Below are 23,521 nucleotides of genomic sequence, written 5' to 3'. Positions count from 1 at the left end.
CGAAGGTGGCATTTGGCCAGTTTAAACTTTATTTTAGCCGATCGCATCCGCAAGAACACCCCTCTCAACCGCTGGAGGTGTTCCTCAAACGTTTTACTGAAAACAATGACATCGTCTAGGTAAATCAAGCAAGTATCCCATTGCAGACCCGACAAAACCAACTCCATAAGGCGCTGAAACGTTGCGGGAGCGGAGTGAAGTCCCATGGGTAACCGGTTAAACTGGAACAGGCCCCCTGGAGTCCGAAATGCTGTCTTAGGTTTAGACTCGTCGTCGAGTGGCAGCTGCCAGAATCCCGATAATAAATCAAGAGTAGAAAAATATCGCGCACCAGACAATGCATCGAGGGACTTGTCCATTCTGGGGAGCGGATACGCGTCAGCCACGGAGATTTTATTCAGGCGACGGAAATCTACACAAAATCGCAAGGACCCGTCTTGCTTTTTAACCAGCACGATAGGTGCTCCCCAAGGACTGGAAGAAGGCGAAATGATGTCGGCCGCCAGCATATCGTTGACGGCCGACTGAACGTGTTCCTTCTCAGCAGGACTCAGCCGGAAGGGATTCTGCCTGACCGGTGCCGCATCGCCTGTTTCAATATGGTGGCGCAACAGGTCCGTGCACCCAATGTCATATTTGTGCTTACTGAACACATCAGAGAATTCTATCAGCAAAGCACGCAGCGCACCCAACTGTACCCTTGACAAATCCTTTGAGTCCGCACACAGCGAATCGACCCATTCAAGGTCCTCCCCGGATCGAATTTTCTGCGCCGGGACTGGATCAACATGCGCAACAAGGCGCTCTTCCGCAGGGACCCGTGCCGCGTGAGCAAGCACAGTGCCCTGCTGAATAACGGCCGGCCGCGAACCAGCGTTTAGAACCATAACGAACGGGTCCTTGTCAGCCCGAACCAACATGTGAGCCACCGACAAATCCAGACCTCCGACAGCCCTATTTGATGGACCCAAAAGCACGCCCTGTTCCGAGGTCTCCCCATCCAATGGCTTCCTCAACCGGAGGGGAATCAACATCTGCAAACCCGGGGGCACGTGCACGGTCTGTGTCGCCAGCGCTTGTATCGTAGCGCACGCCGTCCGAATTTCCGTAGGATTCGACAAAAAAGAAATACGGCGACCCGATGGTAGCTCAATGCAACGTTGATCGATGAGAATTTTAATGGGCATTTTAGCCAAAAAAATCTGTGCCCAACAGACAAGGAACCGCCAAGGAAGAGGAGACGAAAACAGGTCCCGACAATTTAATATCCCCTATGCAAATGGACGCCCGAATCTGCCCGACAATGCCCAAAGAGCCCCCATTTGCCGCGTAAAATGGCACGTCCACCGGAAGCAGAGGTCGACATTGGACGGGGAGAATGTTGTAAATGAGGTCTGAAATTATAGTCGCCGACGCCCCCGTGTCCACTAACACCCTGACCTCGACCCCCTCTATGAATCCCGTAACGACCGATGAACCCGCCGACGCAGCCACTATTCTGTGACCCAACTCAGACCATTTAATGTCCCCTCGGTCCCGCACGAACCCCCCTCTCCAAACCGAATCCCCGACCCCTAATTGGCCCTCCTCTGCCGCAAAGCGACGGCCCATGTGTGTCGTGCATGTAGGCCGAGCATGTGAAGTGCCGCGACTTGCCGGGGGTAGTAGGGACGACTTGGGGCCTTGGTCGTCGTCCAGCCGAGGTCCCATGGCGCGCTGACGTGGAGCGCGGCAACCGGACGCCACGTGGCCCCGGAGGCCGCAGTTGTAACACGTGATGAGGGACGTCGGAGGTCTCGGTTGCTCCAGCTTGCGGGCCGATCGCAGAGGCGAACGACCCCCCGACCTCCAGTCCCCCGGTCGTCCAGCGGTGAACGCCTCCTCCCGTGGGCAGACGACTTGGGGCTCGGTGACCACCTGGCCCGGAGCTGAGGCCACGGCAGCAGTGCAGACGACCCCCTGTTTACGCTTGAGGACCTCGTACGCCTGTATACTTGTTGCGACCCGCAATGAAGATATGTCGACTTCGTCGGCCGTGTTGATGGGGACCCCCAGGTCCTGCGCCAACTTGAGCAGTTGCTCCAAGACCATCGCATCCTGGCCCTCCTCGTCCATATGAGGGAACGCGGCGTCGGCGAGAGCCAACAACGCCGTGCGGTAGGCGAGCGCGGTCTCCGTGTCCGCCTTCCGTCGCTCGTAAAACTGATGGCGACAAGCCGAAGGAGGTCCATAGACCTTGGCCATGAGGCCCAACGCAGCCTTAAGCGTGGAGCGGTCCGACCTCTGTGCGGACCTGAAGGCCGCGAGCGCGTCGTCGACCAACTTGGCAGGCAGTGCCCGCAGCGCCGTAGCGTCGGACCAGGCCGACATTTCTTGATGCGCCAGAAACCTGCGTTGGAATGCGCCCCAGTCCCCGCCTTCCGCCTTGAAGGCTGTCAACGTGGGACGGCGCTGCTGGAAGATGAAGTCGTCCTCTGCCACGTGGTTCCTCTCCGCCGCACCGTCGGTCTGCAAGATGGCGGCCCCTATGGCGGGTGGCTGATGGCGGTCCATAGCGCGCGCTGATGACGTAAGCGGGCGCGCTTGGAGAACTCCCGCCACGTGTTGCTCGCCGTTCCCGCCAAAAGATGTCCGCGTGGTTGAAATGGCGGGAACTGCCAAGTCATTTTGGCGGGAATATGCGAAGCGAGCCTGTTGAATGTCCGCCGACGTCCCCGCTCCTCCCGACGTGGTGATGGTGATCTCCGCCAGGATGGACGCCGCGGCGAGTAGCAGCTCTGCCAGACGGGAGTGCGCCTCGCGGAGTCCGGCATCAGCCCCCAGCCGCTCGTTGGGCGCCCCCGGTGGGTCCTGCGGCGTCGGCATCTCCTCGTCCTCTCCCCCTGATGCCAGCTGGCCCGAGTCGTCGAGGTTATCCTCGCGGTCAATCCCGTGAGTCCGACGAGTCTTCCTTGTATCCATGCCTGGAAGACTGTTTCACTTCTGACGCCAGTTGAAGTATTCGGAATGACGGCGGGAAACCACTTGACGGGTAGCACACTTTATTAAAACTTGTCTTTCCACAATAACACGTGTGGTCACTATTTCTCACACTACACACTCCACTTGACACGTGTGGTCACTACAACTCACACTGCACATTCCACTTGACACGTGTGGTTACTACGGCTCACGCTACACGCTCACGGTACACGCTCACGGTACACGCTCACGGGCACTCCAGCCCTGTAGCGTCCGTAGAACCTACAGACCCACCCCAGCTTGGGCGTGGGTCACGACCTCTGGGTCCCGCGGGCCGGCCCTCACACGGACGTTCGGCCCCGGGTCCCAAGGTCCCGCCTCTGAGCCACACAGGGCCCCGGTCCCCACAAGGACAGCGGGACTAGGTGCCTCAGGGCCCTATTTCTTCCTCCTCCCCGTCTTCTGTCTTCACTGGTCACCAACTCCCCGTGCGCCTGTGCGCACCGCCTTATATAGCCTCCGCTCCCGGGAGACGGAGCGTATGCGGACCGCGACGTGAGCACCCCCTTAGTTGACCAATCCCCACGCGCTGCCACACGATCCCCTCGCTGTCAGCGCGCGTCACCGATACCCAGCCAATCACCACCTCATAACCCATGACCCCGCGCTGACCCATGATCCTTCACCGTCAGCGCGCGTCACCAACACACACAGCCAATCACTACGCGCTGGCACACGATCCTTACCCCAGCGCGTATCACCACTACACATACAAGTGCAATAATAAACATTAATCCATGTTGACGTTTCTGTAACTTAATGTCACCAAGACATTTTCACGACGAAGAAGTGACTTGTCCTTACAAACTTTTGTTTCAGGAAATGTTATTTCATGTTTATTTAGGGGCCGTCCATAAATGACATCACGCATTTGGGGGGGGGGGTGTCAGACATTTGTGACGATGCATGACGAGGGGGGGGTGAGAAATGTGACGTGACATCAAAATGCGCAACTTTAAGCAAATGTAGACAACACGTTCTACTTAATTAAATAGATTTTTAAAATAAATTTTTCTCCTACAACATCAGAGTGCAGCGCCACATTAAATACGCACTACAATGACAATAGTTTAAAGCGAATTGAAGCATGTTTTATTTTCAAAATGGAAATATGGTTTGGGGGGGGGCAGAGCTTTGTGACTTTTTGTGACGCCGTGTGACGAGAGGGGGGTCAAAAATCGTCCAAAATCGCGTGACGTCATTTATGGACGGCCCCTTATATTTGTGCACTGTTTTTAATGTATTTTGTATCGCGGTTGTTTTTGCCCTGGTTTTTATTTATCTGATTTTTATGCATTTAAGAAATGATGTATAATTTTAAAAAGTATAAGCAAAGCATATGCTGATGTACATTGAGGGTAACGGTGCAATATTAAAAAAATGTCTGAGTCCATTAGGACACATACCTCATTAATTAAGAGCCTAACAGCATCGTTAGCTGTCAGCGGTATTAGCTCTGCGGAGCTGAGCATAGTCTTCCCGCTCATGCCCAGCTGCAGCTGCTGTACAACAGTCAACGCTATGTCACTACACATATATGGGGATGCATTGCCGATGTTATTTCTTTTGTATGAGCAATATATCAGGGGTTCATTGGGGTATCAGTAATCGCACTAATAATACAAATGGTAACATTATTTAATAAATACAAATTCTAAATTATATCAACAGTATGTACTGTACTCATGAGTGGATTCTAACGTACTCCTCCTAAAAGACAGCAGTGGGAGATGAGGTTGGAGGAGCTGCTGCGCTCACAATCCGGGGTCTTTCTCAGAGAACTCCAGGACCTCCGTGATCTTAGTGATGCCCTCAGTCCTAATTTCTGTGAAGATTCTTTTGGGGGGAGTCCGAGACTCTCTACTCTGCCCTCGTGAATTCTCACTTGGCTAAAGGTAATTTAGAACAGTCATCGACTTACGACCACAATTAGGTCCTGATGCCCGTTCGAATGTCGGATGGTTCGTAAGTCAGAACACAATACAGTAATGTGTTATATATAAATGTCCATATGGTCAGTGTTATGAAACATGTTAAGGTTCAACAAAAAAGGGAAGCATTATTAATCTCATAAATAAGAAATATTGTAGATTTGCATGTAACATTGTAAAAAAGTACTGTATAGAAAATAAAACATAAAGTAACAAATAAAATAAAACTTTCATTTTCACTTACTTTGAGTCCTGATGTTGGCTTGCTTGTCAAAAGGGCGCAATGAGTAACCACAATTGTACACACGGGGGCACGCGTGCACACACACAAAGACAAAACACAAAGATATCCCATATAGCCTTAACAGATCTTTGGGGCAAGTGCTATTGGCGAGCACCTATGAAGGCCGGAACGGTACACGAGGGGGTGGGTGATCAGCACCTCGCCTGACCTCCTGTCTCCCCAGTGGCAATGTGTATATACCACACCAGGTACTCATTTGATGATGAGTCGACCAAGGGGGAGGCCCAGGACAGCTTCAGATAATCTTCACTGGTGTTCGCCGTGAGCGGGAATCGAACTGGGGTCGCCGCTTTCGTAGCGCAGAGCGCTAATCGCTGCACTACCACTCCCCACACACTTTCTCACACACACACGTGTGCATGCGCACACACAAACAATTATTCCCAGTGCGAGGCTGACTCATTACATCTCGTGGGAAATTGCTCCACTGTACAAAATAGTTCCTCGGTTCAATTTGCAGGTGCGAGTCTGCGTTTCAAGTCAGTGTGAAAATATATATTCCATGTAAGCTGCTTCGTAATTGCGGGCGTTCATAAATCGCGTGTTCGTAAGTCGAGGAATGGCTGTGTAGTGGCGTTAATGATGGCACTAGACAGCACCAGCTACTACCCCAGGAGTGCGGCTGTGCGCCTGCAACCTCTCTCGTGGGGCCGGACCGAGTGCGGCATGCGAGCAGGCCCTAGGGGGCGTAGTCCTGGAGACAGGGTAGCAAGGGGGCCCGGAAGGGGGCTCGAGCGCTCGTGAGGGGGAGCCGGGAGCCTGCTGGATGAATCCTGGGGTCCTGCGCCTCGTCGTCTCCGAGTCTTCGGTCTTCGCTCGGCATCGTGGGTCAGGCAGCGTATTAGGCTCAGTGACCCGTTTGTGTAGTTAACTCGCTATTCACATAGTTAACAGTATAGTTTAGAGTTATCTCATGAGGGAAAGTTGTTAATAAACGTGTTGCCTCAAACTCCAGTGTGTCTCCAAGTACACCACTACACCTGTAATATCAAAAATATATACGTAATCGTGACTATTAATCGTAATGAATTGCGGGGGGTGGGGTCTGGTTAGCTAAGAGCGTGCGTCACTCTCATTGGCTGAGACAATGATTGGGGCGGGTACATTTCCTCAGCCAGCACTCTTGCGTGTTATCACTCCTGAGCATTGTTTCGATTTTTGAATTTTCTTAATTTTTTGGTAAAAATGTTCTCCAGGACAAAGAGAGCTATAATGAATCAGTGTTCTATGGGGTCGTGCTAATTGAGGTATGCCTGTATTACTATTATACAACTGACAAAAATCGGGAATTCGAATGTCCCTAGAAGACTTAGGTCTTAGGAAAACCTCGGTGCACAATTCTGGTTCTCAAGAGCTGCAACTCGAAATCTTCAACTGCTTAGTGTACAGCTGAAAACGGTATGAAAACTGGGTCTGGTTAAGATAATTATTCAAGAGATTCAATAATTGAGATCTCAGACAGAATGAAGACCGGAAAGCCTCTGCGGCCTTTAAGGACCGAGTCAGTGGCACTGCTGCTTAGACACTCAAGAGTAAAAAAACATGACAGCACAACTCCTTGGACACACCGAATCCGTATATTTTGAGAAATAGACTACATAAATCAGCAATCCAAAGTGTTCTGTAATAAATAACAACCCGGAGATAATTTCAACAATGAAATGGATCCATTGCATGAGAAGGTAAAAGCTGCCTTTGAAAGCATTCAACCAAGAAGCCTCGTTTCGTCTCTAACCGTACCGCATGGCGGCTCTGGGAGAGGGGAAGTTACACGGATCAGCTTTGCGAACCATGCCACCCCTGCACCGACTCCTTATCCTCCTGTGTCCTTGCAAGCAGACCACAATTATTGCCTATGGCACATGCAGCCACGTTTAAACAGACCACCAATTAAGTGTATGGATTTGCATTGATGGGGCACTTGCTTAAATACCTCGGGAACTCAGACCGCCTTACTTCACATCTCATCTCCACCATTCCAAAGCCCTGCCGCAGTCTAACTCAAGGGATCCCGCTGGCAGCTGTCCTCGTGCGGCGGCGTTAGGTGCCCAGAGCACAGGCCTACAAATGGGCATTAGCATCTGACAAGTCGGGGGGGGGGCGATGTTGCTATAGTCTCTTTCCAATTAAGACATTTGCCAATAGTTTATCAAATATTATGATCTTGTACCGTGGCGCCAGCACACATGGCCTACCACTACTATGACAACGAGGTGTACTCCATTGTTCAGTTACAAGAGGAGGGCTCATTCTCTTGTGTGCCCACGTTGGAAAGTCGCCTCAGAAGGCCAAACGTGACTTGTCCAATTCAAGTAGGAGCTCACTCTCCGCGGGACCATGCAAAACACACGCGAGCTCATGCGCGGCGGGGTCGGGGTCACAATTGGGGTCGGGGGGTTCCGCGCGGCCAGGCTCAGTCAACCTTGTGCTCCTGCGCGACTCTCAGCACCAGCCGCCTCTCCCGCAACAGATGCGCGTAGAGCTGAATGAAGCCTGCGGATCAACACACACCAGGGGAAGGGACCGGGCAGGGGATGAAGCAGACGACAGCAGAGAGGTGGAAGCAGCTGGAAACATAGCCACCGAATGACAGACTAAGCATGGCATCAGTCTACCCTCCTCGTATGTTTTGTCACATTTAGTCAGTTTACTGAGATAAAAACACATAATAGAGGCATGAGTCCAAATAATTGCATTTTAATATACTCTTTGGTTCTTTCGGTAAAGTCACGTAGGTATAAAATGAAATAAATTAAATCAAGACATTTCAGGCGCAACACAAGCGTCCGTCATTCGATGGGACAACCACAACAAGAAACAATTGCTGAAGTGGGCAAAAGGGGTGCTTGTGTCGAGAGGCTATATACAGGGAGGGAAAAACGTATTTGATCCTCTGATGATTTTGTACGCTTGCCCACTGACAAAGAAACGATCAGTCTATAATTTTAATGGTAGGTTTATTTGAACAGTGAGAGACAGAATAACAACAACAAGATCCAGAAAAACGCATGGCAAAAATGTTATAAATTGATTTGCATTTTAATAAAGGAAATAAGTATTTGACCCCTCTGCAAAACATGACTTAGTACTTGGTGGCAAAACCCTTGTTGGCAATCACAGAGGTCAGACGTTTCTTGTAGTTGGCCATCAGGTCATTAAGGGTTCAAGGCTGACGTTTGGCAACTCGAACCTTCAGCTCCCTCCATAGATTTTCTATGGGATTAAGGTCTGGAGACTGGCTAGGCCACTCCAGGACCTTAATTTGCTTCTTCTTGAGCCACTCCTTTGTTGCCTTGGCCGTGTGTTTTGGGTCATTGTCATGCTTGAATACCCATCCACGACCCATTTTCAATGCCCTGGCTAAGGGAAGGAGGTTCTCACCCAAGATTTGACGGTACATGGCCCCGTCCATCGTCCCTTTGATGCGGTGAAGTTGTCCTGTCCCCTTAGCAGAAACCCCCCCCCCAAAGCATAATGTTTCCACCTCCATGTTTGGCGGCGGAGATTATGTTCTTGGGGTCATAGGAAGCATTCCTCCTCCAAACACGGCGAGTTGAGTTGATGTCAAAGAGCTCCATTTTGGTCTCATCTGACCACAACACTTTCACCCAGTTGTCCTCTGAATCATTCAGATGTTCATTGGCAAACATCAGACGGGCATGTATGTGTGCTTTCTTGAGCAGGGGAACCTTGCGGGCGCTGCAGGATTTCAGTCCTTCACGGCGTAGTGTGTTACCAACTGTTTTCTTGGTGATTGTGGTCCCAGCTGCCTTGAGATCATTGACAAGATCCTGCCGTGTAGTTCTGGGCTGATTCCTCACCGTTCTCATGACCATTGGAACTCCACGAGGTGAGATCTTGCCTGGAGCCCCACGCCGAGGGAGATTGACAGTTATTTTGTGTTTCTTCCATTTGCGAATAATCGCACAAACAGTTGTCACCTTTTCACCAAGCTGCTTGGCGATGGTCTTGTAGCCCATTCCAACCTTGTCTAGGTCTACAATCTTGTCCCTGACATCCTTGGAGAGCTCTTTGGTCTTGGCCATGGTAGAAAGTTTGGAATCGGATTGATTGATTGCTTCTGTGAACAGGTGTCTTTTATACAGGTAACAAGCTGAGATTAGGAGCACTCCCTTTAAGAGTGTGCTCCTAATCTCAGCTCGTTACCTGTATAAAAGACACCTGGGAGCCAGAAATCTTTCTGATTGAGGGATCAAATACTTATTTCCCTCATTAAAATGCAAATCAATTTATAACATTTTTGACATGCGTTTTTCTGGATTTTGTTGTTGTTATTCTGTCTCTCACTGTTCAAATAAACCTACCATTAAAATTATAGACTGATCATTTCTTTGTCAGTGGGCAAACGTACAAAATCAGCAGGGGATCAAATACTTTTTTCCCTCACTGTAATTGAAGATTTAGTTCAACATGGACTGAACGCTGATGTTCCTACTCTGGTTAGGTACTGCCTTACCAACACTTACTTCACCTGGAATGGTACTTTCTACAAACAAAATGAAGGTACCCCTATGGGTTTCCCCTTATCACCAGTGATAGCGAATGTTTTCATGGAGAAATTTGAAACAGATACCATCCAGACATCCACCCTACGTCCTTCCTTGTGGAAGAGATATGTGGATGACACTTTTGTCATTTCGCCACATGGCCTGCCAGCACTGAACCAATTTCTCAACCACATCAATTCCATACACCCATCTATCAAATTCACCATGGAAGTGGAGAAGGATGATAAGCTACCATTCCTGATGTTTTGTTCGAGAAGAGACCTGATGGCTCGTTGGGACACTTTGTCTACAGGAAAGCCACCCACACAGATTCCTATCTGAAACCTGATTCCCACCACCATCCGGCACAGAAGAATTCCCTCATCAAAACACTACACCATAGGGTCCACTGCATTTTTGACCAACACCACCTAGCCAGTGAACTGGAACACGCACACCAGGCCCTCAAGATGAATGGGTACTCGGACCGCATTATTCGCAAACCTGTTTCTCCTCTACAAACTAAGTTGCTCCTGTGGTGATTCTTACATTGGGGAAACGAAACGGCATGTATTGGACCGTGTTCGCGAGCACAAGGCAGATCTGAAACACGGCAGGACTAATACCTCCGCTGTGGCTGACCATTGCTATAACGCTGTGGGCTCTCATGATATCGTTTTTTTCCGAGACCAAGGTGCTCTGCAAACCTTCCGGCTACTATCAAAGGTTTGTTCATGAAGCCATCCAGATATATAAACATAGATATAACTTAAACCAAGAAGATGGATACAAATTGAGCAATCATTGGAATGATGTTATTAACCAGGTAAAACCTTAACTGCTTTATAGTTTGCCTTCATATCTGCATCTCCAGTTTTCTTCAGCCTCCTACCCACAGCCCCGCTTACTTCCCAGCCCCAGGATTTTACCGTGCTAGTTTCCTACCCCCAGCCCTGCTTACTTCCCAGCCCCGGCATTTTGCCGTGCTTATTTTCCTCCTACCCCCAGCCCCGCTTACTTCCTAGCCCCGGAATTTTGCCGCACTTGCAGCACCCCATCCTCCCTACCCCACACCCCCACCCTCTCTATCTCTCCTCCCTGGCTCCGCCCCCCCTCTCTTACCTATATAGCCTCTTGACACAAGCACCCCTTTTGCCCACTTCAGCAATTGTTTCTTGCTATGGGTGTCCCACCTGATGACGGATGCTTGTGTTGCGCCCGAAACGTCGTGATTTATTTTATACCTACGTGACTTTACCGAAAGAACAAAACAGTATGGATCCCTGCAGTGACGAAAACTTCAAATCTAGATTTAATTTTAATACGTACAATTTCATGCATATTAATCGATTTTAACTAATTGTATTCTTATGATGCTTGTTTATCCAGGAAAGCCTCACTGAGTCTCAAGTTTTTCATTGTAAGTGGGCAATATTGGCACTGCTACTGCTGTGCGTAATCCCAATTGAAGTAATTTGCAGGTACAGTACTTTTTCAGCATTGAGACACTTTGGCCAATACCAGTGACATGTTGTGTATGGGATTAGCAATGAGAGGAGACCGCAGAACCCAGATGAAACCCATGCAGAACAGAGGAAGAAAAGCACAAACTCCTCAGAGAGTGGCCCATTTCTGGTGGAATCAACCCCAGGGGCTTCTTGCTGAGGCACAGGGGTCACTACTGGAGTGCACGGCAATATTTAACATTGGAGGGAATGCGGTCACGTGAGAGGCACTCGTGTGCGGGATGACCTGATTGATTTGACCTTGTCGGTATAGCACCCCTTCCATGCCCCCACTGCTATCCACCAGCCCCAGCTGTGATGGCCAAGCGCACCAGGCACGTAGACGATCATGATGGCAATGAGGAAGGTGTGGTAGTCGAAGGAGAAGTTGTGCGCGTTGGGCATCGTGATGGAGTAGAGCCCCTTGCGCTGCACGTGGGGCAGCGCCGCGTGGATCGTCAGCAGCTCGCCCAGCACACCCAACGGGTAGAGCACAATGAAGAACGAGTATCTGCACACACGGGGGCTCATCAGCACTTGTGCAGCCGCGAGATGCCGCGGGCGTCAGGCGCTGCCCCCGGTGTCGTGCATGAATTCGCTTGTTGTTCACCACCGTTACCCGTAATGCTCTATCGCAACACACAACGAGTTTTTGTACAATATGGTGAACATTGCGCTCATCGGGAGTTCCATAGTTTATATGGAGTCGTCTTGCTAATCCAGCAGCATTTGTTAACAAGCCTGACTGCTGATGAGACGAATAATGTTGAATACGGTTCGTTTTTTTTTATAGTTGCTGGACACTGATCAATACTGTAAAGCGGCCAGCAATAACCAGCGCGATTATTGTTGTAAGAGTTAAGAGGTTCGTTGAATACAGCATGGTTTTACGAGCTCGAGAAATGCGATAGTGGGAGAGAATTCCAGTCAAGCAGTGCTCTTCATTTACAAATGCAATGTATAGATTTGGCAACATAATGATGATCTGATATTATAACTTCCTGGATAGCGCACATGTAATACAACAACCCAATGGGTTAACAAACTCAAATCAAATCAAGAGGTGACAGACTCCACAACTCTCACAGTCTCCTCAAACTGGCTCGCGGTGACCTGTGACAAGCCACGCTGGAGGAGGCTCAGGAGAGTGTGGCGCACACCTCGCCCACTTGACGCAGTACGGGATGTACTGCAGAAGCGTGAACGTATAGAAGGAGTAGCGCACGATCTCCGTCACCATCCACGTCACGATGAACAGCAGCGTGCTCTCCTCGTTCTGCACCTACAGTGGCAGCAGTAGCAGATGTCACCAGCAGCAGCAACAGCGCACCAGGGAGCGGGACTCGACGGGGGGGGGGGGATCCCACAATGGTGAAAACAATCTCCGTGCAACAGTCAAGCACAACAGCCAGGCGGCCAGGTTGTATACACGTGTGCTAGACTGCACGCGTATGCTATTCACAATAGATTTTTCGTTTAGGCCATTCAAGGGTGATGTGATATTCTGACTTTCTGTATTGTTCATCTGGATCTTGTCTTGATGATGCAAGACGAAGTTTCAAGTGAAACGTTTTTCATCGAATTGCTCTCTAACTTTAATGGTATTAGCCAGAGGAAAAAATAATCGGCACCCTGTTAAACGCGAGTACACATTACTTTTTCTTTGGATATATCAGGTGGTGGAGGGTTTTCAAGACACAAATTGGTCAAATCCATTGTGGCCTAACCCGTGCCACTAATTTATGAATCGTATGATGTCTGCACTTCAGGTTCACATGCTGCATCCTCAGCCAATGTGGCCATCAGAGATCATTGGCCAATGATCACTGCCAGTGAGGCTGACAACACGGACCCCTGGGCAGAATTCGTCTCGCGTAACGCCCACAGGGGGGCTACGCGGGCAATCAAAATGTGCCTTCCCATATCAACCAAAATCGTCCGAGCAGGGTTTGAGGCTGGTATGTATCAAACGTGCAGGTGACTGCCTCCGAGGCTGGGGAGGTGCTGAGTTGTGTCTGTGGAGCTGCGAGGTGAAGCATCATCTCCGGTTTCCTCCCACAAGCTGCTCGTCAATGTTCATTATAAAGAGAACAAATATCGCAATGCAGGCCTCTGCCTACATTGCCTTGAGGTTCATGTAAAAAAAAAGTTATATTTAAAAAAACTTTTATGAAATGTACTAGTAATGGCAGAACTCCACGACTCCAGGAAGTGGCCCCGAAGCTTGCCATAGCGTAAGGAACCATGGCCAATTACAGGCAATGTCAGTTGACCATGGACAATTAGACCCACGCCGAAACATAACATATAAAAAATGTTTAAAAATATATATTTTTATTTTTTTATGATAGAATATAGTATTGTCATTAGTATGACATAAGTATACCAAGTTTGCAGTCGATACCACATTGGGAAGTGGGTTAAAATTGAGTTACAAGATTTGAGGATACAACAACGACAACAACAACAGACAGAGTGAGTTAAAAGAAAGCGTGTAATAATTGTTTTTTTTTACAAATCCCATCAGGCGCATGGCCTTCAGGGAGATAAAACTTCAGCAGCGTTGGTTCAACACAATAAAAAACGGCTTCAATATTCAGTCAGGCTCTGCTTGAACCAATGCTGGTGAACTTCCAGATGTTTTTAGGCAGGGACCCTCTTTTAAAGCTCAATGCAAAATCATTTGATATACAACACAGAGTAATCACAAGCATCTTTGCTGAGAACATAAGCAACAGAATAAGTCGGCACTTTCCCTCCTTCCTATTATATGTCACCCCACGCATTTTTGTACACAACCTGTCAGCTACACGGCCTTCTGGGAGTTCACAAGTTCAGCAACATAATTTATATGCATTCATACTTTTCGATTTAAAGCTTTCGTGACTGCAGGGATTCATCTTCTTGGTTCTTTCGGTAAAGTCACGTAGAAGGAAAATAATAAAATAAAAAATATTAAAATAATTCTCACGACGTTTCGGCCACAACGCAAGCAGCCGTCTTCAGGTGGAGAACAGGTCTGTCAAGGAGAGCATTCAGACTCTGTCTCCTTGACAGACCTGTTCTCCACCTGAAGACGGCTGCTTGCATTGTGGCCGAAACGTCGTGAGAATTATTTTATTATGTTTTATTTTATTATTTTCCTTCTACGTGACTTTACCGAAAGAACCAAGAAGATGCATTCATACTCTTTGGTTATTTCGGTAAATTTCGATTTAAAGCTTTCGTGACTGCAGGGATTCATCTTCTTGGTTCTTTCGGTAAAGTCACGTAGAAGGGAAGTAATAAAATAATAAAAATAAAACATAATAAAACAATTCTCACGACGTTTCGGCCACAACGCAAGCAGCCATCCTCAGGCGAAGAATGAAACACCCCAAGCTTGGAGCGTATATTTAAGCTGGGTTAGAGGGGGGGGAGGTGGGAAGAAGAGCGCCTAAACAAAATAATTTGCATATCAAGAGGAATTCAGCATATGGAAAATGCGTAGGAGGTGGGCGGGGGGGGTTCCAAATCAATACTATGCCCGTGCATTATGCAGGATTAGCAGCATCAAAGGGGGGGGGGGAAGGGGGGGAGCATTAACAAAGGAAAGGAATGTTAATAGTATGTAGCTGTAGTTACTAAACAACCACGTAAAAAACTACAGTATAAACTGCATGACAAACTAAAGTATAAACTACATAGCATCATCAGTAAACTTACTATACTCTACAATAAGCTGAGTTACTAACAGTAAGTAATACATGAAAAATTCTACGTTGTAAAAAATTATATAATATGCTTCCATCTAAACTTTATTCTCTTACATCACACGCGTCTATACCGTACTATATACTTCCATAGGCAAAACCAACATTAAATTACATACTGTATAGCAATACAGTATGTATAGCATACATACTGTATTGCTATAGCAATACAGTATGTAATTTAATGTTGGTTTTGCCTATGGAAGTATATAGTACGGTATAGACGCGTGTGATGTAAGAGAATAAAGTTTAGATGGAAGCATATTATATAATTTTTTACAACGTAGAATTTTTCATGTATTACTTACTGTTAGTAACTCAGCTTATTGTAGAGTATAGTAAGTTTACTGATGATGCTATGTAGTTTATACTTTAGTTTGTCATGCAGTTTATACTGTAGTTTTTTACGTGGTTGTTTAGTAACTACAGCTACATACTATTAACATTCCTTTCCTTTGTTAATGCTCCCCCCCTTCCCCCCCCCCCCCCCCCCCTTTGATGCTGCTAATCCTGCATAATGCACGGGCATAGTATTGATTTGGAACCCCCCCCGCCCACCTCCTACGCATTTTCCATATGCTGAATTCCTCTTGATATGCAAATTATTTTGTTTAGGCGCTCTTCTTCCCACCTCCCCCCCCTCTAACCCAGCTTAAATATACGCTCCAAGCTTGGGGTGTTTCATTCTTCGCCTGAGGATGGCTGCTTGCGTTGTGGCCGAAACGTCGTGAGAATTGTTTTATTATGTTTTATTTTTATTATTTTATTACTTCCCTTCTACGTGACTTTACCGAAAGAACCAAGAAGATATTTCGGTAAAGTCACGTAGGTAGAAAAATAATAGATCACGACGTTTTGATGGCAACACAAGCAACCGTCATCAGGTGAGACCAACACAGCAGGAGAACTGCTGACGAAGGAGAAAGAGCTGCTGCAACAAGAGGTTATATAAGGTAGGAGGCAAGCTGCTGATGCAAGCTGCTTCTAAAGGGTAGAAATGGGCGTCGCCCAAGAGTCATAAACGATTGCTGCGCATGAGACAAGGGGGAGATCGGCGGCGGGAGGATAGAGAGGGGGTGGGGCATAGATAAGAAAGGGGCTGCGCGTGCGACAAGGGGAAGATCAGCGGTGGCAGGACGAGAGAGAGGGGGTGGGGTATAGATAAGAAAGGGGCTGCGTGTGAGACAAGGGGGAGATCGGAGGCATGAGGAGAGAGAGAGGGGGTGGGGCATAGATAATCGGTGGAAGGGAGAGAGAGAAGCTGTGACTCAGAGAGTCGAGAATAGCTGCTAACATCAGCAGGCAGAAAGGGGAGCATAATCGCCAGTTATGACCTAAACCGGTTAATAACGTCCTTCCAATGATTGGTCAGTTTGTACCCATCTTCTCGGTTGAAATTGTGTTTGTGTTTATATATCTGGATGGCTTCATGGACAAATCTTTGATGGTAGCCTGAAGGTTTGCAGAGTACCTTGGTCTCGGAAAAACAATATCGTGTGAACCCACCGCGTTAAAACAGTGATCAGCTACGGCAGAGGTATTGGTTCTGCCGTGTTTCAAATCTGCCTTGTGTTCGCGAACACGGTCCGAGGCATATCGTTTCGTTTCCCCGATGTAACTGCTGCCGCAGACATAACTTAGTTTGAAGACACCAGGGTATTGCATGTCAGGAATCACATCCTTCACAGATGGGATCAAATCACAGATTTTGTCTACTGCATTGAATCGAACCTGGATCTTGTGTTATGTTCAAGATTTTGGAAATCTTTTTGGTAACACCTGCTATGTATGGCAGGGTGATGTTTTTTTGTTGGGTTCTCAGATGGTTCTCTCCCCATGGTTGGGGATACAGCTTTGCGGATTGTGCGTTCTGAATATTCATTCATCTTGAGGGTTTGGTGTACGTGCCCAAGCTCACTGGCTAGGTGGTGCTGGTCAGAAATACAATGGGCCCTATGGTGTAGTGTTTTGATGAAGGAGTTCTTCTGGGCTGGATGGTGGTGGGAATCAGGCTTTAGATAGGAATCAGTGTAGACAGAATGTCCCAACGAGCCATCAGGTCTCTTCTCAATCAAAACATCCAGGAATGGTAGCTTGCCATCATTTTCCACGTCCATGGTGAATTTGATAGATGGGTTCATCCTCTTAGTTCTTTCGGTAAAGTCACGTAGGTAAAAAATGAAATCAAAATTAATAAAATAAAATAAAAATCACGACGTTTCGGAGGCAACACAAGTCTCCGTCATCAGGTGGGACCGTCACAGCCAGATTTGCTGCATCAAGTGAGGCAGGAATACAAGATGTAAGCCCGTAAATACAAGTTGAGGGGGGAGGAGAGGGGGGGGGAGCTTATCAAAATGTGGTAGCCAATGAATGGAACGTATCGGGAGGGGGGGGGGCTAAAAAAAGGTACGAAGTGATCGTAGGCGTGTATAGAATTGATGTGGTTGAGAAATTGGTTCAGTGCTGGCAGGCCATGTGGCCAGATGATGAACGTGTCATCTACGTATCTCTTCCACAAGGAAGGACGTAGGGTGGATGTCAGGATGGCATCTGTTTCAAATTTCTCCATGAAAACATTCGCGACCACTGGCGATAAGAGAGAACGCATAGGGGTACCTACATTTTGTTTGTAGAATGTACCATTCCAGGTGAAGTAAGTGTTGGTAAGGCAGTGCCTCACCAAACTTGGTACATCAAGATTCAGTCCCTGTTGGACCAAGTCTTCAATGATTGCAATGGTGTCAGGCACAGGTACCTTGGTGAACAAAGAGACTATATCGAAACTGACAAGCAAATCATCTGGAGACAGTGAGATGTCCTTGATTAGAGAGACCAAGCGAGCTGAGTTAAGTACAGCTGAGGTGGTCTTGCCCGTGAATGGAAGCAGGGTCTCAGACAGAAATCGGGCCAGTTTGTAGGTGGATGAGTTAATGGTGGATACGATAGGACGAAGTGGAGTACCTTCTTTATGGATTTTTGGAAGGCCATAAAATCTGGGTGGTCTAGCAGCCGAAATTTTAGAGAGAGCTGATTGGTCGGTTCGATTAGAGAAGTCGAATTAGTGTTGATATTGTAAGTTTTCGTGGCCAGGCGGTTGGTAGGATCTCTGTTGATATTGGTATAACTGCCATCATTAAGAAGGTCCTGCATTTTCTTGTATGTGGTTTTATCCATGATGATAGTGGCATTGCCCTTGTCGGCTGAGAGGATAACAATATCATCTCTTTCTCAATTGAGCGAGTTAAAAATGCTCATCCTTGCTGATGTTACTAATAGGATTTTTAGCGTTTTAAGATATTGCCACGTCTGCCGGAATGTGTCCCAAACCTTTGAGGGCTATGTCGACCTGGAAAATGATATCATTCACTGGGAAGTGTTTAGGGGTGACTGCGAAATTCAACCCTTTAGCCAGTACCGATTTTAGGCTGCCAGAAATTGGGCTGTTACTCTGATTGATAACAATCTTGTTAACATCTAACTTTTTTACGTGTGGCTCTGGATTCTTTTTTGACAAGAAGTTTAATTTAGGAATCAGATTAACTTTACATTTGATTGACATTGTAGCGGCTGAAGAAACAGTCATGTTATCTACTTGATCCCAATCCGATGTGGACATTTTATCTGTTAATGCTAAGTATGATTGTAAGAGAATCTTGTCTAAATGATCAAGTTCAAATTGGAGCAGTCTTATTCTCTCTGAGATTAGAGCTAGGCTGGCCCTGAACAAGATCCGTTTAGCGTTAGGAGAAGTGACAGCAGCAGATGTGAGTGTAAAGGCGATTGGTATTATCTTGTTGTCGAGGCATCTCTTCAGAAAGGTGAGCGACTCGATCAGGTGAGCCTTCTTGTCTCACAGTCTGTTAAAATATCTAACAGTTGTGTGGAAACCCTCCCCGTAGAGGCGGTTCAATCTTGATTTGAAGCTTTCGTGACTGCAGGAATCTATACTCTTTGGTTCTTTCGGTAAAGTCACGTCGGTAGAAAAATAATAGATCACGACGTTTCGATCGCAACACAAGAAACCGTCATCAGGTGAGACCAACACAGCAGGGGAACTGCTGACAAAGGAGAAAAAGCTGCTGCAACAAGAGGTTATATAAGGTAGGAGGCAAGCTGCTGATGCAGGCTGCTTCTCAAGGGTAGAAATGGGCGTAGCCCAAGAGTCATAAACGACTGCTGCGCAGGGGGAGATCGGCGGCGGGAGAATAGAGAGGGGGTGGGGCATAGATAAGAAAAGGGCTGCGCATGCGACAAGGGGGAGATCGGCGGCGGGAGGATAGAGAGGGGGTGGGGCATAGATAAGATTCATTAATCCCTCTCTTCACACGTGAAGGGCTCACAAGTGACGCCATCACATCTATCCCTCTATTTAAGGAACGAAACAGGATTCTCCACAAATCTGGCAGTCCGCCTGATGATGCTAGTTGTAATTACTAGCGAAACATCGTACTAAAATTATAATTTTTGTGGATTTGCTTACCAACACACCAGTGTGCTGGACTAGAAACGAATTGGCATGTTCTGTTTATATGACAAACCTTACTAATTAGCTGTGGCAGGTGATGCCGGTTTAACGATACACTTATATTTACGCGATCTAACCCAAAAAACATATATTATGGATTTAGCAACATTGGTTCAACACAAGCCTCTGTGAGGCGCTCCTGGGTGGATAACGTGCATCACCAGGCGTGGGATTGAAGGCGGGGCTTAGTCACCGGGGGGTGAATATAAGCCAGGGGCGCAGCAGCATGTGGAGTTGGCGTGTGAAGATCAAGAGGAGCTCCCCGTCGCTGCTACCCCGCCACCTCCACCTGCCACATGGCGGCTCGACTTTCAGCCGCTCAGCCGCTCCCAGCGCGCCGTCAGCTAGCGGCGTGTTGGTGAGCGCCACGTGGCACGGGGCAGCGCAGCCACCCGAGTGGATAACATCCGCAGCGAGAGAGAGAATCTGAAGCTGTACCGAATAATTGATTAGTAAATAACTTGAAGTTCTACCGTGTCGGAGCCACTCATTACATGTGTATCAGTCTATGTGTGTGCGACTCGATGTGTGTGTATGGATCGGCCTCGGGTACCGTTGCTAAGAGGTGGCCGGCTTCGCAGACACAATGGAGGAAATTGGCTTGTAGGGTTGTTGCTGCGGCGATGGGATCATCGACAGTCGCTGCCACCATTCAGGGTGTTGATGTACGCGTTTTGGTTGACACGGGGGCATTAGCTACGATCATTTCCGATGTTATCTTTCAATTGTTGTTGATTCCTGCGTCGAATGTTCGCCCGGTATATGATGTTTGTGTTGCGGCTAACGGGGGTAGTATTGGCATCATTGGCAAGGTTGACGTGTGTATCGCCATTGGGGATATTCGTGCGTCGGGGACCATATTGATTTCGCTGGCTCGCTCGCGGGTGAGTCAGGATCTGGCAAGGAGGGTCGAGTTTTTGCCCATGAGGGGTTATTAATCTGACAAGATAGTATATACCCTTCAGAGGGATTACTATTGGCCGGGTATGACATCTGACATCATTAGTGCACTTCGAGCGTGCACCGAGTGTGCCCGGCAGCATTACATTCCACCTTTACATACCATCTCTGTCATGCGCGTCAATGAATTGGTTGCCCTAAATGGGTTGGGCCCGTTCCCTTTGACGCCTCGTGGGAATAAATATCTTCTCATCGGCGTGGAATATTTTTCACGCTGGCCTGTGGTGTGGCCCTTGCCAGATCAATCCGCTTTATCCATCGTTGACGCCTTTGTGAACGGCTATGTGATGGATAAAGGGGCGCCGGAAAAGTTGCTGTGATGCCACCGCCACGAAGCCGTTCGGCAGGCGCCCCATCTGCGACCTCGCCACCACCAAGCGACGGAGCCGACCCCGCGTCCCCCTCACCTCACCTCACATGAACACACCCGCACGCATTTCCCCCCACCCATAGAGCTGAAAGGGGAGGTCACCTGATCGACCGGTTTTAATCCGAGAAGCCCTTATCGGGATTGACTTTTACGGTTTCTGGCGACCAGGGAATTGGACGACCTCCCCCCGACGCTACTTTGCACCACGGCGCTGCGACCGGCCTCAAGATGGTATGGTCGCGGCGAAGGGCATTCAGCCACCGCGGTTGAAACGCATCCCCCCACACACACCCCCACGGGTCGACGAGACAGGCAGAGGAGGGATGGGGCGGCATAGTTTAGGGTGCGCAATTGATAGGGCAGGTGGTGGGGACATGCGGAGGCTCCGCGCTTAACTTCCGCAGCGGGCCGTGGTGATGGACGCCGCTGCATGGTGCGCAGGAGCACGGCGCCATGCATGAGAAGGGGATCAATTGGAATCGCCGCCGCAGCACATCCGATTAGCATATCAAAGGCGCCCGGAACCGCCGGGCGCGTGCCAGCGGGCGCGAGCCAATTGTTAAGGAAAAACTGAGGGCCGCCACCCCGCTCGGAGCCGCATCCCTTTGATGTAGGGAGGATAAAAAGGGGGCGCAAAGGGGAAATCGCTCTCACTCCAGCGCCAGGCGACAGGACGCTCTCCAGTCCAGCGACCCGAACGTCCGTGAGACGCATCGAGGTGCGCTGCGAGTACGGGATCAACGAACCGCCGTGGGCACCTAACAGTGAGTAAGAAGGTGAAGTAGGATCATAGCCGATAAATAGAGAATAGGTTCAGGGGTGGTAGAATAGGCCAGCCTCGTCGACCCATACTGACTCCACAACCAGTCCCAGGTAGCAAGCAATAAATCCTTAATAGCTGACCGGGTCTCCGTGTGATCTCGCTGAGAGGTGGGAACGCGTGTGGTGCTGTGTACACAGCGGCTTGCCACGCGGGAGCGTTGCGTAGATCGGCGCACGAGTGGGTGTCGCGTGTGTGCAGGTGTGTGCGCTCGTAGTGTGGGGGAAGGGGTCGGTGCGTCCGCAGGTCCCCGCTCCGTCTATCGCCGCAGGGACTCGCGCAGTGTGAGGGCAGCATCATTCGCCCTCCGACCCCTGACCCCCGTTTAATAGCGCATGATTCGTGGAGAGACAACGCAGCGTTTGCAGGTGAACGAGAGCAAGCGGCGAGCTATGCCTCTCACACGAGCTCGCGGAGGGACGGACCTGGGAGGGGAGCCGTTGGGCGATGAGCCCAGCGACGGCAGCAGCTGCTCGCAGAGTAGCGAGGGGTCGACGAACGGCAGAGCCCCTGCCATAGGCACGGAGCAGGGAGGGACTTCGGGGACCAGCGGCCCCAACAATTTGGTGTCAGAAGTCGTACGAACCCTCACATCTTCACGGGAAGGTAGCGCGCTACTCCACGCAAAGGTAAGGCATGTGTTCACCGGCCAGGGGACCCCCACATGGAAAGCGTTCTCCCGCAATATCATAGGGGCTAAACAGCTTAATGGCTGGTCGGACGCGCAGGCGTTACCACAACTTATGTTGAACTTCGATGGGCGGGCAGCCGACTTTGTAGAGGCACTACCCGAAAGCGTGCAAACCCAACTAGAAGAACTAATGCGTAGATTAGACCTGCGTTTAGGCACGCGCAACGCGATGCGGGCAAAGACGGCCTTAGAGGTGCGCCGACGCCAACCTGGTGAGAACTTCCAAGACTACGCCGAGGACGTGCGATCACTTACCCGGATCGCCCGTTCAGAGTTTGCGAAGGAGGTCATTGACGCGCTAGCTGCAGACAAGCTACTCAGGTACATAGCTCGCACCGCGTGGTGGCAGCCGAAAAGGGGTAGTGCAGGCCTCCCCTTCGATACCCTAGTCGAGCAAGCACTGGAGTGTGAGGAGCTCTCCAGCGAACGCGCGCAGCTCCGAGGGTCGGGACAGGAGTACACCGTGGCGAGCCTTATCCCTGACGAGGAGGAGGATGAGGAGGAGCCCGCCAGCCCAATAAGGAGATGAGCAAGAGAGCCCCAGAGACCCCGCGAGACAACCCCGGGGTGGGTAGCCGGGTTACAGACCAGCATGGGAGATATTGACGGTAAGATAACCCAAGTACGCGAGGAAGCAAATAAAAATATGAAGACCCTCCAGTATGAGATGGGTGAACTACGTTCCACAGTAGGGGGGCTAGCCGGGAGGGTGTCCCAATTAGAGTCCGATTTGGGACAACTGCGTACTGGGGGAGGGAGAGGGAGCGGACAGGGGACCCGCTACGGAGACCCCCCCCTCCCCGGGCATGTTATATGTGCGACCGCCGAGGGCATCTAGTGAGAGACTGTCCTGAAATCACCCGAGCTAGGCAGACGCGGGGGTTAAACTCCAACGCCCCCTAGAAAGCGGACCAACTAGGGGTGCAATCGATGCGGTCCTGATACAAATAGACGATAATGAGAATAATGGCGAGCGAGTGATCTCCACACAGGTTCCAGCAACAATGCCCACGGAAACGGTGACTCCTGGCGACGGGCTGCGGGAGCTGGTGGCGGGGATCACGGGGGCCACGTCGCTGGTGGAAGGGGAGGTAAACGGAATGCGTACCTGAATCCTGCTGGACACGGGGG

The 23,521-nt window shown here is 49.4% G+C and overlaps 1 protein-coding gene across 1 annotated transcript in view; it reads right to left on the bottom strand.

Moving 5' to 3' along the window:
* Positions 1-3,169: 3,169 nt before the first annotated feature.
* The window catches only part of LOC144943397 (very-long-chain (3R)-3-hydroxyacyl-CoA dehydratase 2-like), a 39,690-nt gene continuing 19,338 nt past the window's right edge, over positions 3,170-23,521 (bottom strand). The window contains exons 5-9 of the mRNA XM_078870756.1: positions 12,430-12,551; positions 11,602-11,780; positions 7,679-7,749; positions 5,913-6,066; positions 3,170-3,174 (exon numbers count right to left, since the gene is read on the bottom strand). Of these exons, the coding sequence (XP_078726882.1) occupies positions 3,170-3,174; positions 5,913-6,066; positions 7,679-7,749; positions 11,602-11,780; positions 12,430-12,551 (531 nt within the window). The remainder of the gene's footprint in view (positions 3,175-5,912; positions 6,067-7,678; positions 7,750-11,601; positions 11,781-12,429; positions 12,552-23,521) is intronic.

The sequence above is a fragment of the Lampetra fluviatilis genome, chromosome 31, assembly GCF_964198595.1.
Source record: "Lampetra fluviatilis chromosome 31, kcLamFluv1.1, whole genome shotgun sequence".
Taxonomy (NCBI): Eukaryota; Metazoa; Chordata; class Hyperoartia; order Petromyzontiformes; family Petromyzontidae; genus Lampetra; species Lampetra fluviatilis.
The sequence above is the reverse complement of the archived record's forward strand: the minus strand, read 5'-3'. Positions and strand labels throughout refer to the sequence as shown.